Genomic DNA, 19,319 nt, shown 5'->3' on the forward strand with positions numbered 1-19,319 from the left:
CGCTGGTACACAGCCAAGAACCTAATGCAAAGTCATCCATAAAGCAGACTAGAGACCTGCCCTTACTCAAAACAGCTTTCCTTCCACAGCAAAACTTGTTTTCCAAGATGCCAGTAAATTAAATTAAAAATTCCAAATTACTTCCATTGGACTTGAGGAAGAATGCTTTATTTCCAGAGCTAGTGGAGGAGCTCCAAAATTATGAGAGGAATTCATTTCCATTTCAAAGAATTTAGAAAAAAAAGTGGTATAATTTAAAGGAATTATATGTTATAGATACTGCACGAAGGACTGAATTATCCAAGAGGAGCACTAGTTCACAAAAACTATAATTGGTAAGATGTTATATCTTGATTAGCAAGGAAAAGGAGCTCCAAAAGTTTGTTTCAAAGACAAGATCAAAATTTTTTAAAACAGAGATATAAGGGATGTATTAAGTTTCAGGTTTACAACATAATGATTTGCTATTTCTATATACTGTGCAATGATCACCACCCTAAATCTAGTAATTGTTCATGTTTCATATTCCAAAGTGGCATGTTGGGTTAGATCTCAAGTTTGCTTTCCTAAATGTAAATGAGATTCACTATTCTCACCTTCCCACCTTGAAACTTGACATTTCTCCTTCACCCTTATTCTGGTACCACATGCTTCCGCAGCGTCTATGAGACAGCTACAGCACACACTATAAGGAACATGGGGGCAGCAGTGTCCACAGGTGGAGTCAGAAGTTTTTTTTAGAAGTTCTTTAAAAGGTGATGGCATTATTTAAAAACAAAACTAGTTACTTGACTAAAATGCAAGGTTTACTATTTCGAGGGCCTCCAGCAATCAATGCACCAGGATTTTAAAAGCTTAAATTCGTTCCCTAATTTAATTTGATGAAGCATGGGCTCTACCATGTAGGAATAAGGCTCTCAGATATACCAGGTTGTCTCATTTAAATCAGAGGCTCAATGGAACAGTGTTAGGAGAGCAAAGCCCAGGCTTCCGAGTCAGATGCTTTTCCTCACAATCAGACAACAGGAATTTAACCTGTGTCTTCACACAGAACACCTTGTTTTTTCACAAGTGCCCATATTTAGTAGGCGGAAATCATGTGGAATTCTAGCTAAACATCTGGTAAGGTATGGTTATGTTTCTTATTGGCTTAATGATAAATACCAGAAAAACTTCTTGCGTTTCAAAACGTGTCAAGGAGGTTTAGGGTTTTGTTTCTTGTTTTAAATGCCAGATTAGAAAATCTTTCTTCCTGGTGTTGAATTCAACTACGTGTCCTTTAGTGATTCTTCTAGTACACAGAGCAGGAGCTACATGGAAGCACAGAGAATTTTAGCACCAAAGGATAATGACCCTTCCTGAACACATTTAAGTTTGTTCTGTGCTTCACTCAAGTAATTTTAAGGTCCATTTTGTCTATCAAATCAGGGCTGACTAGTTCATGACACATCCAGGGGTGGTTTCTGTTGTTTGTTTTTTGTTTTCATTCTAAGTGGTGGGAAATTTTTACCTTCAATGTAAATGTAACCGCCTTCCCTCAGAGTTGGCCTCTCTCTTCTGTGTTAATGACTGTGTAACTTTAGATCTTTTCCTAAGGTCCTAGAAGTTGTAAGAAATTAAGAATTGTCCACAGTCCCAACAGCATGAAACAGTGCACTAACTCTGACAGCATTAAATCTGATCAAGTCCATCTTTTTTTGCATCCTGAAAGAACTTTAGAAATGATGAGCCCCCTTTATCGACTAGCTGCACTAACAGCTGGATTCCAACAGCAGGTTCGAGTGCAGCACCGTGGTGTAATTTCAGGGTCAGAGTAAAATGACTTCATTGTGGTATGTCTCGTTGGTCCTTCCTTCCTATAAACACTCCATTTACAAGAAGCTGGGCCTCTTGCAAAAAGGCAAGGATGCATTCATTAAACTTTTGGACTCCGTCTTGCTTTTTCCATAAAGCAGAATGTAACTAGAAAGAAGTGGGTTTAGTGAAATGTGACCAATTGCATTTCTGAGTTCCAATGAGCAGCTCTGAAACAGACCTCACCCAGGGGGGACCTGGGCGAGAAATGCAGGCTTGTTCCCCACGTGGCATGAGCAACAGTTCACAAACGTGTTTTTCAGTCTGTGCTCGGCAGTCGACCGCCCTGGGGTACCAGGTGCAAATGTACCAGGCAGACAGCAGGCAAGGGTGCAAACAAGGACCACTGTGAGCAGAAACAGCCCTGTCCCCTGTGCATCTGTCACAGAGATCTTAAAATTAAATATTTACACCCAAGTAAAATCTGTGGCGTGTGTGAAATATTTCCATATTTACTTAGATCACGTTTCTTTAATGTTTTAAATAAAATTATCAGTTTAAAAAAATAAAGTGAAAGTGACACATAGTACCTTGGGTGGTAGCAGCAGTACATATATTCGCAGACCTGACCCTGACCTTCCCCAGGACAGGAATAATAAGTTCACCCGAAGTTTACTCACAACCCCTGCGTCTCCCCTCGCTAAGAGGCCCAATGCTCAAATCCACTCTCAACATTAGGTTATTCTAGTTACACAGCAGTTGTATCCGTCCAGATAGTTTATTGAAAACATTGGCAAATTCTTCTGACCTTGGAGGAAAAGAAATCCCGAAAAATGCTTTAGTGGAGAAAGACTAAGGAAAGGCAGACGTGTTCTTTGGCACCTCTTTACAAGCTCGTCAGGAAATCCCGGTGGAGGGAGGGCTTGTCTCCATGAAGGAAGAGCCACAGGAGAATACGACTTTCTCAGGAGGCATAAAAAAACCAGTTCATCTTTCTAATCATTTACACAAAATTTGGTCCACTTCTTCATTTACCAGTCAGTTCTCCTAAAATAAAAAAACGAAACTATACCTTTGGTTACAGCGATACCTCTTTTGGTATAAGAGCTGAAGCCTTTGTTTAGCTCCTCAGGTAGATTTCTCATTGTCTTCCCCAATCTTCTGAACCCGGGAGTACTTCTTGCACGAAGACTTAAAGCAGCCAGGAGGCCAGGAGAGCGGCCAGGAGAAGCAGCAAGGAATCGAACCTTGTACGTTTTTCTCAAAAAAATAAAAGATGGGGAACCACCACGCACGAGATAAGAAATTAGTCTGTGAAGAGACCTTCAGGTTCTGTAAAAGGCAGGGGAAAAGTAAAATGAGACATATTTTTCATGCATCCTGATTTCCCCCATTAATTAAACTGTCACAGCAGAGGATCAGCAGCATCCGGATCCCAAGGCATACTGTCCGAGCCTCTTCCCGACTCGGATGTGACCTGGTCCCACCCCTCCCCAACCCCTCTGTCTTCCCTCTTGTGGCTTATGCCAACCGCCTGCCTGCAATTCCAGCGACAATGGAGACTGAGGAATGCAGGTGGCAGTTACCCAGGAGGAACAATTTTCAGGAACTGAGTGGTCAGATTTGTGGGTCAGGGAAGACAGCAGAGTGAGAGGAGAGCTCACAAGGTTGAGCTCTTTTAAGAGGAAAGATACAAGTTTGGTTCTGTGGTGTCAGCTGACAACTAAATGGAAGATGGCAACAGGAGGCTACAAAACAGGAAACAGAGCTACAAGACAGATCCATAGAGAGGGCCTTTCTTAGTGGGCACCACTGCATGAGAATTGGACTTAGAGCCTTTGGGAAGGACGCATTTCAATCTCTCCCAAACCCTCTAAACTCTGCATGCAACAGACAAAATGGCAAGACGACCCCAGGGTAGGTCATGGCACACAGACTAACTGTTGGACACGCACTAAGGCTAGGAAAGCACAGGGAGGGGAGGAACAATTCCATCTCGGGACTAGAGGCAGAGAGCAGAGCCCGGGAAGGCTTCCCAGAAGAGGTGGCATTAGAGCTAGCTCTCTCAGAATGTGTGGGAGAAGAAAAAAGTGCATCTGGAAACAGGACGCAGCAGAAATCAGAATAAGAAAGAAGCCAGAGAGCACCACATCACCAAAAGATGCACTAAATCCGCTTATTCATAGGGACTTAATTTGCCTGGCTTCCAAAAACAGTTGCCAAGTTGTTCTCAAACTTAAGTTCTCTGAAGGCAGAGGTGTTACCTAGCTGCACCTCAGTGGTGCTACAGAGAAGGTGCCTGCATTTTCATTTACATATATTCTTCCTTAATTCTCATATAAATTACAGAAGTTGGATTAGCATAACACTGTGCTCTGTAATCATACATTTTTATCCTTAAATGTTATTTATACTTGTGATGTTCTTTATTTTAAAACGCAATAATGGATATAAGTGCAAGAACTGAACTGAGCTAACCATGCACTTGGGCAGCAACAGCAGTCATTCCCAGTAAGCCACCAAAACCCCACTGTACGAAAGGGCTCCCTTGCATGTAAAGAGGTTATCCAAGGGTCGTCTCGGCGCTCTCACCTTTTCATTGGCCATTGAATGGTACCACCAGAACAGCCGCGTGGTGATGTAGTAGGCAACGATGACGTCGACCGTGTAGTGCTCGTGAGCTACGAGAATGCAGATGATCCCGGCGGCGCTCAGCAGCCAGCAGACTAAGTGATACCACCAGAAGTGACGAGGCGAGTCTGCACGGGAGAAAACTGGAGTAATAAGGTTCCCGGAGAGGAGCTTAATGACTGGTCTCTCCTACTGGCCTTAATCAGAATAGTCTGAGGTCAACAAGTCTCCAGAGGCGAAAACTAATAACCCAAAACGAGTGGCTGTGAACAGCCCAGGGCTCGCTCAGGTAGGAAGGAAGGGGGAGGGGATGCCACAGGTAGCAAGTCTAAAAGTTGATGACACAAATATTAATAACTCCACTGTCTGTGGGATCCTAGCCCAGCTGTCAATGAATAGAGACAATGGACTTTGTGTGCTAGCAAGGCTAAAAAAATGTCTTCTCGACCAGCAAGACACAGAGTACTAGGAGCCAGGCTGATTTTATAGGAACCCAGGCCCAATGATAATATCTGCACAGTGGGGTGAAGCCCTCTGTTGTTAACCTCAAAGTGGTCCTGCTCCCACGTTTTCGTCTGCTCGCATGACTGAATTCAAATCCACTCATGGCAACGGGACAAATGAGGAGAGAGTCCAAATTGGTCAAAAGGCGGGAAAGCAAAAAATACATAAATGATGCATCTAATCCCAGAAGCAGGCTGTTCAAAGAGACCACTGGAACCACTGCTTACTCAGGACAACAGCACATGTATAATTTAGAAAGTACTGTTTTCCCAATTGCATAGGAAACAGGCATAAACATGGAGTGCCCTGTTTATGTGGAGAGCTGACTTTAAAGTTGAGTTGTATTAAGATAACAGATTTGCCATTTTACTTCCCATCAAAGACTGGAACAAGGAGAATGTAATTCTTTCCTTGCTGTATGTAAACTTAACACAATTTTAAAAACCTCAAGCCAGCCCTGGCCAGGTAGCTCAACTGGTTACAGCGTCATCCCGCCAAAGTTGTGGGTTTGATCCCCAGGCAGGGCACACACAAGAAGCAACCAATGAATGCATCAATAATTGGAACAACAAATCTCTCTCTCTCTCTCTCTCTCTCTCTCTCTCTCTCTCTCTCTCTCTCTCTCACACACACACACACACACACACACACACACACACACACACCTATCAATTCTAACAGAATAAGGGCTCCCACTGGTTTTCAGGACCTAGCGATCCCTCCCACTACAACAACCCATCAAGTGGAAATGAGTTACTTACATTCTTTGATGAACAGATAAGTCAGTGTCAGCACAACTGTGTGACCACTGAAGAGGAAGTCTCCGCACAAGATGTGGGATCCTGTTATGGACAATCCTCCACCGGAAATCAACCGCAGGATCCGCTGCACTTTTGCCTGAGAGTCTCCGTTGAGCTGAATGACCCAAGAACAGGAGGAAAATTTACAAGCTGATAAAATTGTGTTTCAGCCTAATTTATGTGATACTTGGAAAGGTCACCAGGTTGTGACTTTTCTTTTTAACTTAAAAAGTCAAAAGGAATCCCAGGGGGAAGTTCCCCAAACTAGGGTTTTATTCATTATATTGGCCAGTTTTAGTGACAGGTTTTAAATTATTCAATACGTTACTAATAGTACATTTTGGCGATGTCGTATCCTTGAGCAAAGCTTTTAAGAATATTAATAACAATGACCTCACCACAGCTATGTGCTAAAAAAGATCAAAGCTACGTTCTTCCCTCTTTGCCGGGAGATGTCATGGTTTCAATGGTTAATATGTGATTTAGCTGAATAGCACCTTACTAATATTGAACAGTGTGTTCATACCTTGTGTTAAGTGGGCAGCCCGAGTGTATAGATAGCTGTATTAAGATTTGATCAAACACAGTTAAAAAGGGAAGCTGCAACACTTTAAATAAGTTTGGAAATAATGGATTAGCAATGTATTGACAGCTTTAAAAATGAGTAGCCCTGCCGAAACCGGTTTGGCTCAGTGGAAAGAGCGTCGGCCTGCGGACTGAAGGGTCCCGGGTTCGATTCCGGTCAAGGGCATGTACCTTGGTTGCGGGCACATCTCCAGTGGGAGGTGTGCAGGAGGCAGCTGATCGATGTTTCTCTCTCATCGATGTTTCTAGCTCTCTATCCCTCTCCCTTCCTCTCTGTAAAATATCAATAAAATATATTTAAAAAAAAAATGAGTAGCCCTGATCAGGCAAAATATCCCCAAAGACATAACCTGTGGTCAGGAAAGAGCTCCCTTAGGCAAGGACATAGAAGCCATCATGATGGTATGGGAAACAGTGATGGGCCGGGCAGGAGTTTGAGGCAACAGTCAAGCTTATATCTATTAAAATGTAAGCCTACAAGGAGGTGGAGTGGGCTGAGTTGCTCAATATGGTGGGAGTGGAAAAGTGGAATACATTCTGGGAGGCCAGAGGGAGGATTTAAGATCAATTTAGAATAAACTGACTATGTTTAGAAAAATAAAGGGTGATACTCAGAAATAAGACTGAGAAACAGCACATGAGAAGGGAATTATAGACAGAGCATTAGTGCCTATTTTGGGACCTGGGGAATAGCTGAATGACAGGCGGCCCTTTATACTCAACGCTGACCCTCTGGGCAGCCGTCCCCACAGCACGGCCAGCTCAGCCCGATGGCTGTTCAGCTGTGTAATGGTAAAGACAGGGAAGTCTAGTCCAGGTGGATGTGTGGTGGTGAAGGAGCGGAGACGTGAGAGATGGATGGGAAGAGAGTCTAGGAGCAGGGAAATGAAGGTAGCCTCAAGCACGTGGAAACCCATCCCATCCAGTACAGCAGGAACTGGGGCAGGAGTGCTGGCCTAAAACACCCACAATGGGTGCCTAAACCTTTCCCCAGGGATAGCAACCTGATGGGTCTGGGAGCTTTCCGGCATTCGGTGAATCTTGTGAAAAAGCCCACACCACAACTCATTAGCAGTTGAGAAAAAGATGTCAACCAGGATCACAGGGCAGGCTGGAGACTGGGGTTTTGCAGAAATTTAACATTCTTCAAAAGTTTGCTTAGGGCAAGTGCAGATGACTAAAAAACCAAGAGAACTTGTGTATTTTCATCAAGAGTTGACAATTCTTAAAGCAAACATGCCATAGGTGGCCCTGCCATGAACAGACAGGCTGGAGAAGGCGGCAAAGGGCCAAACGGAGGAAGGCCAGGACAGCTGACCGTTCAGGACTCAGTTTAGGTGCAGCTCCGAGACGTGCCACCAAACACACGCAACTCTGTGGCGGACACGATCCGGCCATGTGCCTCATCGGACGAACCACAGCCCTTGAGGAATTTGTCATACAGCTGGTACAAACAACTGTCAACACTGAGATCAAAGAAGGTACATACGCTCTGCTCCCAGTTTAAAAGGACACATTATTCTTTATTTCAAAACCTAGTAATTTTTTAAAATTTACTCACTCATCCCAGCTCAATACTCTAGTTTTCTAAGAGCAGAAACACTTGGGGCCATCCCAGGCTAGACGACCCGAGGCACACACAAACTAGGAGCCAAAGTAAGCAGACACTCCCTTCTCCCTTTCTTTCAGCCACGCTGGTGAATGGAGCTCAAGAGCAGCTGACTCAATACGCCTCCACAGGACAGAGGGGCGGCACTCTCTCCTCGCTGTCTTCTCTCAGGTCTTCATCCCTCAGTGTGTCACCCCTAGATGTCAGATCACACCCAGGATAAAGAGAATCTCAAAACAAAAAGTTAAAAAAAAAAAAAGAGCGTAGAAAGAATACTGGGAAATGGGGGGATAGATTTGGGCAATACTGGATTGTTTCCTCGTTCTGTTCTAGTTCTCTTCTAGTTCCCTGGAACCCCCGTCACACACCACATAAGAACCCAGTTCCTATTACTTTCCTCATTTTTCAGACACTATTCTATGCCGTTACTGCAGGGGTGCAAAACCTTTTTTCTGCCAAGGATCATTTGGAGATTTATACCATCATTGGCGGGCCATACAACATTGTCAACTTAAGCATTAGCCTGCTATATTTGGTCAAACACTTAATTAACTCCCCCCTAATACCTTGGCAGGGCCAGACCAAATGATCTTGGCCTGCTGGCCAGACGTTCTCCACCCCTGTATCACTGAATATGGAATTAAAGATGTAGAAAGCTGAGAGGAGAAGCATCAATCATAATAGCCAAAGCAGATGGGGCTCAATGATCTTAAGGACTCCTCAAACTGTGACCACCACACCCCATTTTCCACAAAAATAAATAAGGTTCAAGAGAGCCCAGCCTGACGACTGCCAAACCGGAAACCTTCCCCTCCACACGTCCCTTCAGCGAAGAGAAGCGCTGCAGCATGTGCAGCCAGGATGAACAGGGGCTTCTCAGGGAAGGGGCTGTATCTGTGCCAGCCCAACATTCTTGTAGGTGGCCACATGGGCTTAACGAGCTACATAATTTCATGCGCAATTTATTTAAACACACTTTTCAGAACAAAGATTTTGTGACTGCCAACAAAAGCTTCGGTTGGTGGCTTAAAGCAAATCATAAACAGAGGACTTAAGGGAAACCAGAGGGTAGATACAGGGCAAGGCAGCTGGAAGACTGTGAGAGCCACGATTTCACCAGGGACCCATAGCTGTGATGGCTGCTGGGGCGGCCACATCCGGCGAGGAGCAAGCTGTGTTAGGCCTCAGCGAGGAGACCTGACATCCTCCCATAGCAAGTTGTTTCAGTACACACAGCTCTGTCATTGCCTACAGTCACGAAGGGTGTTCTATAGAGTCAGCAACAAAGGAGGCAGGCAGATTATCTAATAGCCCGGTAACCACAATCTACGGAGCGCTGGAAGCCACATGCAGAATGCAATTCTGATTCCTGTTCTAACACAACGATCACTTCTATCGAACACAGTGACCATGTTTGCCTCACTGAGTCACAAGTCGGGCACCGAGAGCCCGCTCATACTTCAGGAACGTGGGGGCTGATTAGTAAGGATGCCGCCAGAGCTCCCACTGTATTTGTAGCTGGGTTATCCAGGGCGATGTTTACTAATGTGGCTTCTGAAAATTGCAGCTCCTCCACCGAGGATACTTTCTGTCCATAATCATAGCGTTTCACCCCTGCAAACCTCATCCATTACAAGGATGCTTGCCTTTTTTCCTGTGGCCATTTCTTCATTTAACACGTTGCAATAACCCCTTAGAAATGTTTATTATGTTTCTGAACTTCTCCTGTGCCTTAATTTAGCTTCGCTAAAAAAATCAGCCAATGTTTAAATTCACTATGTACACTGTTTTAATCACAGACACTTTCTGCTCTGATGGCTTTGGAAAATTACAGCTTCTCCAAACCACACCTATATTTGGGGAGGGAGACTGTTGACTACTTCACAACAACTCTATTTTTCCTTCCACCTTGGACATCTGCTTAGTGTTCAGTGAAATATGATGTTAGACTTCATTCCCTTGTCCAGGGAGCACAGACAGGATTTGTAAGTCTCCTTTGTTATAAACCAGGGTACACTGGGGTCCAGGATGATTAAAATCTCTCTCGAGAAAAGACTCTCCCTAGAGAAGCTGTAAATCCTGCTTAAGACAGTTTCAGTGTCTCACACTGTCTCAGCAAAAAGGCCACTCTGCCTTTTCAATTGCTAAAAACTGGGGTCATCCTTGACTTCTTTCTCTTAAACCCGTATCTAACTTATTAGCACAACCAGTTGGCCCCACCTTCAAAATGTCCCAAAGGGAACGACTCCTCATTTCTTACTCACTTGCCACGACCATGGTTCAAGTTCCTAAGATGGCCACAAGGCCCCATGGGATCTGTGGCTGCACCACCTTGACCTACACAGTTCCACCAGCCGCACTGGCCTCTGCTCTCTCTCGGATGGACGCACTGTGACTGAGCTATTTCCTTGGCCTGGGGCTCTCACCCCATCCACAGGCTCCCTCCCTCATGTGATTGCTGCCCAGATGCTTTCTCATTAAAGAAGCTTTCTGACCCCTCTATAAACTAATACCTACCTTCACAGTCCCTTTCCCTCGGACTCAGGTTTACCATGCATCTGATAGCCGCCTGGCTTATCACCATGTGACAAGTTATACAGTTCTTTTTAAAAATATGTTTTTATTGATTTTACAGAGAGAGAGAAAGGGAGAAGGAGAGACAGAAACATTGATGAGAGAGAATCTGCTGCCTCCTGCATACCCCCACTGGAGACCAAGCTCGAAACCCGGGCATGTACTCTGACCGGAATCAAACTGCAATTCCTTGGTGCATAGGGTGACACTCAATCACTGAGCCACACTGGCTGGGCACAAGTTATACATTTATCAGTTGTCATCCCTCAATAGAATGTAAGCTGTAGGGGAAGAACTGTTTTAGTCACTGCTGTTACACAGTGCCTGGAACATAACAGGAGCGGAGCACTTGCAGAATGAATGCATAGGCGAGTAAGTAAAGGTACAACAGTGGAGTCAAATTCCCAGTAGCAAATGGGAGGTAGCAGGAAATGAATTTTTTATGTACAAAGATATACATTTTATAAATACATTTTAATTTTCTTACCCCTAAATCTAAAGAAAAACAGAAAATATCCTATATAATAAAAGCCTAATATGCTAAGTGCCCAGTCGTCCGTTCAATCAATCAAAGCTTAATATGCTAACGATATGCTAAGGCTGCTCAACTGCTCCCTATGACGTTCACTGACCACCAGGGGGCAGACACTCTGACCGGTAGGTTAGCTTGCTTCTGGGGTCTGGCGGATCGGGACTGAGTGAGACGGGCCGGACATGTCCTGGAGCCCTCCTGCGGTCCCTCCCCAGCTGGCCAACCTCCTGCGTCCCTCCGCCTGGCCTGTGCCCTCTCGCAATCCAGGACCCTTCAGGGGATGTTGGAGAGCTGGTTTCAGCCAGATCCCACAGGCCAGACCAAGGGACTCCACTAGTGCATGAATTCATGCACAAGGCCTCTAGTCCTATATAATATTTCAGTTAACACGTGAAAGTGTTTTGAAGACCATAACAGAGAGCAGATGTTTAATAAGTGTTTTCAATCAGAGGTGCTTACCTTTGGAGCGCACTGGAAATGCATGCCAGGCACAGGCAGCGTAGTGACGTACATGGTAACACAGCGGTACAGGTATAATGTTCCGATGATAAAAAAGAACCTTCGCCCCACTATTGACCTGAGGGAGTAAGAGGGATTGGGGGGGGGGGGGGGGCGGAACAAGGTTACTCGTTGTTTCTGTTCCTAATGTTATATAAAAGAGTGTTAACAATAAAAAGCAACACAGAATGGCATTAACAGACACAGTTTCACAGCTCATTTCTGAGCTGCCCCTCCCTACAATTCCACAGAGACACTGCATGCAGTCTTCACATGCTGTAATCAGTCTAGGTGGGCTGCGCCCAAAAGGAGTTGAGTTTGTGGGGACTGAGGGTTCTAGAAAACCACCCCTCTGGAAAAAGTCACTCTTTGAGAGAAAATTCAATGAGCCTCTCTGTTTTCAGTCAACTCAGTGCATTAATAAAACCCTCTCGAGAACATATCAAAGGTATAAGCAACCCACAGCCACTGAGGAATTAACTAATGAGCTCAGGTCATGCCACATAATTGGACACACAGGGAAATGGGACAACTCATTAAACCTGTTATATAAGAAACAAGGTTTATTTGGGGACCATCCAAAAGTATTTTGACAACCTGGGCATTAACTATTTTGTCTATGACTACACTATAGATTTTCTGAGAATATGTTGAAGATGTTCAGAGTATCCTTGTGCATTTAAGAATATTTAATAATGAAGTTATAAACTGATTAGTCTACCCTTATTCAATCTTGACCAAAAAAGGCAAAAAAACAAACCCCAAAACAAAAGCACCACAAGTCCTTTTGCACATTATAATTTTTGGTGGAGATTGTTGTCTTGACTGACATTAGCCCATCCTACACCATCCATGTCCTCGGTCTAAAGCAGTGGTTCCCAGCGGTTGACCTTGAGCGCACTGTTTGTACCACTGCTGCAAAGGGACTGAATGGGCATCAAGGGTTCTGAGTATCCTCACTTGCAGGTGAAGACGGAAGCTCCTCTTCTGTTGTGTAGTTCGGGGGTGTGTCTACAAACTCTGGGCTCTGGGGATTAAGAGACTGGTGGGATCCCTAGAATTACTAGTTGGAACTTCCCTAGTACACACACTATATTATTCCAGGTCTCCCATTTTCAGAGCTCTCAAACTTCCAAAGCTGGTAATGGTCAAAGACTTCTGGATAAACAGGCAGATTCACGCATGTGGCATATTTTTATGTATGTATGTATGTATGTATGTATGTGTATTTTAACCCTAACCCGAGGATAGACATGCTTATTGATGTGTGTGTGTGTGTGTGTGTGTGTGTGAGAGAGAGAAACATTGGCCAACATAGTCGCATGGGCCAGGGCACATATTTTAAGTTTTCTACAAAACTGAGGTCTGAAATATATCAGGTAACTGCTGGGACTTCTCATGTAAAGAATCATGTACAAATATAATTTTAGATGCTTATTTCCAGTACCTATTTTAAGAATATTCCAGGGTTTCTGGGGTCAAAATAGAGAGGAACACCATCTCGAGGAGTTGATGAAAGTATGTATTTATTGCAAGGCTCTGCTTTCAAAGGCTTGCTATTCAGGCTCTGCTGTTTTTAGCACTGAAAAGGGACAGGGGATAGACACTGCTGAGTCTCTCCACTTGGTTGAGTGAAAGATGATTCACGTTTTGATTCAACCCCAGGCCCCAAAGAGGTCTGAGCCGTGCTCCATGTGCTAGACAAGGGGAAGTGATAAGCAGGAATTATTTGAGTCAATTATACTCATTCCAGTGTTCTGAATTCAGCTGTAGAGAAAACTAACGAAGAAGGTAAAGCATGCACTCTGCAGCCTTGTTGAGGAAAAGAGCTACTACCAATGACGTTTCCCATAACTAGGAAGGAGCTTGAGAGAGAGAGAGAGAGAGAGATTTCTCATTCAGCCGGGATGCTCAAAACAGGTTATAAAAATTACTCCACTAGTTCCTAAAACATATGCTCCAATTCTACCTGAAAAGTGAAAAGGAAAATTAGTGTGATTTCCCCAGCACCTTTTTGATGATGGGTTGTGACCAAAACAGCAGATATGACTAAAATATGTGGCCAGCTGTGTGACCACAAGTTTTGACAGGTAAAATCTCAGGTAATAATGGAGAGGTAGTCAGCAACAATCAGGTGAAGATTCAAACAAATTAAGATCCTCAGGTTGGCAGCTAGAAAATTTCTTTTCACACATATATGAATAGACTTGGCTCTATATCAAAGGAGAAAGCACATCTTTGGCCCAAGCAGCCTCTCTTCTATTCAGAGTAAATTCCAGACACAGAAAAGAAAAACGCTAAAGTTCAGTGTTGTGAAGGCCTATGAGGGTTGGGGGGCAACATGGGGGCCGGGTAGAAGGAGTCAATGGGGGTAAAAAGGGAGACATCTACAATACTGTCAGTAATAAAGATAAATTTAAAAAAACACTAAAGTTCAACAAATGTAGTTTACTTTTAGCATAAGCATGACATTACTGACAACTTTAGCAGAAAAAAATTCTACTAAGTAAAAGAAAACTGATAGCTATTTTACTTACACATATTAGGGAAACATATTAAGAGACACACTTGAAGGAAAGAAAATGCTTAGGAATGACTTGTTGGTGGACTAAGTTTTTGAAACTGCAAACTTGCATGTAGGGGACTGTTGAGCAAAAATAGATTGAATTCTTCTAATCTCAAAGCAACAACCAATTGAAAGAACAATATAGCATAAATTCCCTCTTCTAAACATGATCTTGTGGCATCAGTATTGAAATCCTACTGAACTCTGAATTTTTGAATTGTACTGATTAAATCGGCATACATTACATTTTCAAAGGCCTCAGTTTGTGTCTAATGTTTTGATCAAACTTTTATTTTAGTGGTTTCATTACTAGCATCTTATTAGAGAACATATATCTGAATACGAATAAGTTGAGAAGGGAAAGAGAAGGGTTTTGTTTTTTATGGAATTAACAGGAAAGAAACAACCACTTGAGAGCTATGTCCTATTTTCAAGTGTCTTCAAAGCAAAAGTACCTGGCTTAGTACTTCCTGGTTCTGCTATTCCCAAACAGGGAGACCGAAACCGGGAACTAAAAGCTCCTTTGTGGTGCCCTGGAAACCAGACGTTTGCTTTAGAAATCTAAAACCAAAACCGCATGGCCCACTTCTAAATCCAGTTTCTGAAACGGATTCTTGGGACTGGATTGCCAACAGGCCCAAGGAAAAGAAGTGCAAAATGTGAGGACTCCTGAACAGAAGCAAACCTCAAAGCATGCTCCCATCTATAGTCTCAGATAGTCATCGCACTGTGAGTAATGGGGAGAAAAGTTCCCAGCCCTCCCCTTGCTCCACCTGTCAAGAGCCTGAAATAACTCAGGCGTGATGAAGTGAATGTTCTTACTCCCCACGACTCTTGATTTATCATGCAAATACCATAGTGCCAAGTTGCTTGAAATCAGAACTGCACCTTAAATTCACAAACTCTGAGTCACCCACCACAGCACCTCTGTTCTTTTCTATACTACTGTCACTTTCAGGCACAGCTGAACCATAAATGCTTATTGAATAGTGACTGATTACCCAATGTGGCAGACCTTTCTAGTGATTCCTTTCATCAAATGCCTGGATAAGACTGAATTTATGAGATAAAACCAAGAAAGATAATTCCAAGTACACATCTACTCACATAAGTACAAACTAATGGTGCATTCTCCCCAACTTCCCCAACCCCCCCCAAAAAACCCCAAATGTGTTAGACCTACTTACTTGTATCTCAGAAAAAGCCACTGGGTGATCCATAATCCAACTAATATAATCCCATTTATTTCTGATACAGAAAATGCCCACTTCACCCGATCAATGTAATCAAAAAACTTGTCTGGGAGTGGAGGGCTGAGCTCCTTGGGAGGCACCCTCTCGTGTACGACTGTGATCATGACGGTTGTCAGGACGAGGTTGAAAAGAGCATACACAAACGCGATGCCCGTTTTCCACCACTCCAGGGGAAATTTGCTCCTGGAGTCCGTGGGCATAGAGATTTGGATATAGTCCGGGTACTTTTTGGTGCCCTTCCGCAGCCCATTGGATAAGCTCTTGGGTTTACCGTTGCCATTTTTCTCTTCTTCTTCGGCAGGTTCAGCAGGCCTTGGGTACGCGTTTGCCGGATCGTTGGTTTGATTTTCCATATGTTCTTCAAGTTTTGCTGTCTCTATGATATCCATTGTCCCCCAGTCTTCAGATCCAAAAGGAGATGGTAATGTTCTTAGTAGAAACGTTTTTTAATCCTTCTATTTCCAAGATAAACATGGGCTCTCCAACCGATTCTGTTTCCTGGTGTAAAACGTAGACAGCAGCCACCAGAGGAGCGGGCCTCCCATGCAGCTCTCCACTGTGCACCCGCCGCTCTCAGGGACGCAGGCCAATTTCTTTCCCCAGAGACTTCACCACGGCTCCTGTGAAAACAAAGCAAAACTACGATCAGAAATCGTGCCCCTCCAACTGTCAACATCCAAAAACATGATCAAAATATGGAAACAAATACCAAAGCCATTTCCTTTATAAATGTATCGTCAGAACATAGTTATAGCTGCCGAGATGAATTTATAAAATACTGAATTGTTTTATCTTAGAATTTTTCTCTTTTTGAGCTGATGTCAGTATAAACAGGAACATTTTAATAATAAATTCCTTTTAAATTTCTTTAAAAAGAAGCCAGGACCCAACACTGCAACCACTTCATCAGCCACTGATACCTGTTGCTAACCATGAAGTCACAATAAGCTAGAACCTCCCCAGATCACATCACTCCTTCCTAAGACTGCATCTTTTCCAGGAACCTTACAGGATAAAAAATTGTGATGATTGCCCTGCTGGTGTGGCCCAGTGGTGGAAGGTCAACCCTTGAACCAGGAGGTCGCCAGTTCCATTCTGAGTCAGGGCACATGCCTGGGTTGCATGCAGGAGGCAGCCGATTGATGTTTCTCTCTCATCAATGTTTCTATCTTTCTGTCCCTCTCCCTTCCTCGCTCTCTAAAAAAATCAAAACTGGTTGGTGTTGCTCAGTGGACATGGTTTGATTCCCGGTCAGGGCACATGCCCAGGTTGGGGTGTGCAGGAGGCAGCCAATCAATGCTTCTCTCTCATCATTGATGTTTCTATCTTTCTCTCCCTCTCCTTTTCATTCTCAAATCAATAAAAATATATTTTTAAAAAAAAAAACACTGTGATGATTACATGCTCTGAATAATTGTTACCCTCTGCATTCGAGAACTAAATGGCACTGCCTCAGTTTACCCTTTTATAGTCAGAGATGCACACCATTCAGGAAAGCGGACAGCCTTCAAAATGACACAAAGCCTTAGAGACACAAAGCCTGAGCTATATCTCATTGCGGTAACAAACTCCACTTGTCTCCTTAAGCATAAAGAACGTAACTACAACTGGCATGGCAAATTAGTAACATTTTGACGCAGCCACCACAATTTCTGGCAAACAACAGAAACAGGCACCGAGAGGACCAGCGCGGGCACTTACCCACCGCGACCCTAGTGAGGAAAGGGTGCCCTCAGCAGAAGCTCCACAGGCTCCAAAAAGCAAAGACTTCTTCACAGCCCAGAGCACCAGCACCCACGCTTTATACTCGCTGGCCACACGGCCCCAGCTGTTCTCAATTTAGGAAAGCAGCATTTAGCCAGACTGCAGATCCCGGCCACCTGAAGAGGCTTCCAAGCCTTCTAATTAGTCCTCGGCTTGAGCACACTGTACAATTTAAGCATAATCCTTTGCATTTTAAAGGCCTCTCTTTCAGGGTAACTTCAGAGAAAAATTGAGGAGGAAAAACTCAAAGTGGTGACAGCTAAGCCTTCATTTGCCGAAAGAAAAAAAAAAAAGTTGTTAAAATGACACAGTTAATAAGTACAGGCCATGTTTGTTGGGAGTTGTGGATGGTAAACAGAGCAACCACAAGTGTTTACTGTGCACCCAAATGCCCCAGTGATGAGGGGTACCAGGGGCAATTAAAAGGAGTTAAAAGAAAAAAACCAACAAAATGACACCGACCTGAATATTCACCCAAAGGGCTCATAGTCTAACCGAAGAGGCAGAACTGAAGTGACCAGACTATTTGAGAAGACTGAATGGCACGTTGTGCAGGTTAGGAGGTGGTCCCTCGACAAGGCAGCTTTACTTTATCCCTGCTCCCCTGACGAGATGTGTCCACAGAGAGGCACAGGCCATCTCAGAGGAAGCAGACGCAGGAGCAACGTTAGCCTGGCAGAGACACGGAGGATGGCGCAAGGACGGAGATACATGCCCGCTGAGGGAGAGTACTAAGGGTTTCGGACATCTCACTTACTCTTGTCCCTGTGAACACCCCAGCTGCTAACACACTAGCGTCGGATGAGAAAGAAGCAGTGTCCCTCTGTAAAACGGGGTTCCCTGATATGCTCTGTGGTAACCTGGCACAAGGTTGTGGGAAGAGTAAACATAACACTGCCTCAGTAAGGCAATGTCAAAAACAAACCTTCAACACCAGGGGTGACTATTCCTAATGGAGGTAGCAAAGCACTAACTCAGCCATTACCTGTCTCGTTTTACCAACTCTAGGCTATCCCACTCATTGCATCTTGCCAAATGCCACCCAAATTTGCCCCACTTTCCTATTCCACATGCTGGGAGCCTGGCATTTGTATGGGAAAGAAGCCTGTGATTTTAAAACCCAGGTCCACCAATGGACACACAGATGGTCTCTAGAAGGTGGCTACCCAGTTCTAGAACACAGAATGTAGAACAGAAGAAAATCCAATTAGTCACTTTTTTATTTTTTAAAGAGGAAGTGCTCTGCCACTCACCTCATGGGACAACTGTGAGGATGACTGAAATAATTAATCTTGAAGAGCTCTGTACTCCTGGGAGTAAGAGCACTCTGTGAGTGCAAAACCCATTTATCGTCATTAGTGGCTCGATTGATATTCTCCTTGGGATTTCATTAAGAAGATTCAATATACTAACCACAATCAGCAAGTGTCAACCAAACCTGGGCGCACTGTTTGTCATCGAGATGGTGATTACAACATACTCATTCCTGTGGTAACCCTGCCCTACCAGTAAGTATCTGGGGAAGTGACAAAGGCCACAGTAGTTCCTCTCCATGGATGGCAATCCCATTAGCTCATTTGCTTAGGGTGCTATACCTGAGCACAGAGCAGATGGAGGGCTTTCAAGGCCTCTTACATTGCAAAGTACTAGAAGTTAACCTAGATAATTAAAGAGCTAAAGATCTCTATAGACTAATCTTCCTTTGGAAGGCAAATGCAAAACTCTGAAACTTTTAGTACACCGATATTGTTTTGTTAAGGTTTTTTTTTTTTGGTTTTTTTTTTTAAGAAATAGGTATGATTTATTCCAGAAATGCAAGGAAGGTTTCAAATTAATAAATGATTGTAATAAAATATATGTAAAAAGAAATGATCATCTTGAGTGAAGTCAAAAAGGCATTTGATAAAAAAACTTTTGGGAAAGTTTTCAGTAGTAGAAATAGCAGTATACACTCAGTGGCCAGATTATTATGATCTCTGAATGCATAATAATCTGGCCACTCAGTGTATATCCTATATAATAAAAGGCTAATATGCAAATTGTTCCCTCAACCAGGAGTTCGACCCCCTGGCCAGGCTGGCCGGACCCCACCCATGCACGAATTCATGCACCAGGCCTCTAGTGTGTGTACACACACACACACACACACACACACACACACACACACACACTGAGTGGCCAGCTTATTATGTATTCAGAGATCATAATA

General features: G+C 43.8%; 1 protein-coding gene across 2 annotated transcripts in view; it reads right to left on the reverse strand.

Annotated features, from left to right (window-relative positions):
• Window positions 1-1,484: 1,484 nt before the first annotated feature.
• The window catches only part of SGMS2 (sphingomyelin synthase 2), an 89,435-nt gene continuing 71,600 nt past the window's right edge, over window positions 1,485-19,319 (reverse strand). For both annotated transcript variants that reach the window (XM_080642929.1, XM_080642928.1), the window contains exons 2-6: window positions 15,281-15,966; window positions 11,489-11,606; window positions 5,691-5,844; window positions 4,387-4,553; window positions 1,485-3,126 (exon numbers count right to left, since the gene is read on the reverse strand). In XM_080642929.1, coding sequence (XP_080499055.1) covers window positions 2,923-3,126; window positions 4,387-4,553; window positions 5,691-5,844; window positions 11,489-11,606; window positions 15,281-15,735 — 1,098 coding nt within the window. In that variant the 5' untranslated portion in view covers window positions 15,736-15,966 and the 3' untranslated portion in view covers window positions 1,485-2,922. The remainder of the gene's footprint in view (window positions 3,127-4,386; window positions 4,554-5,690; window positions 5,845-11,488; window positions 11,607-15,280; window positions 15,967-19,319) is intronic.

This window comes from Plecotus auritus (assembly GCF_963455305.1).
Source record: "Plecotus auritus genome assembly, chromosome: 1".
Classification (NCBI taxonomy): domain Eukaryota; kingdom Metazoa; phylum Chordata; class Mammalia; order Chiroptera; family Vespertilionidae; genus Plecotus; species Plecotus auritus.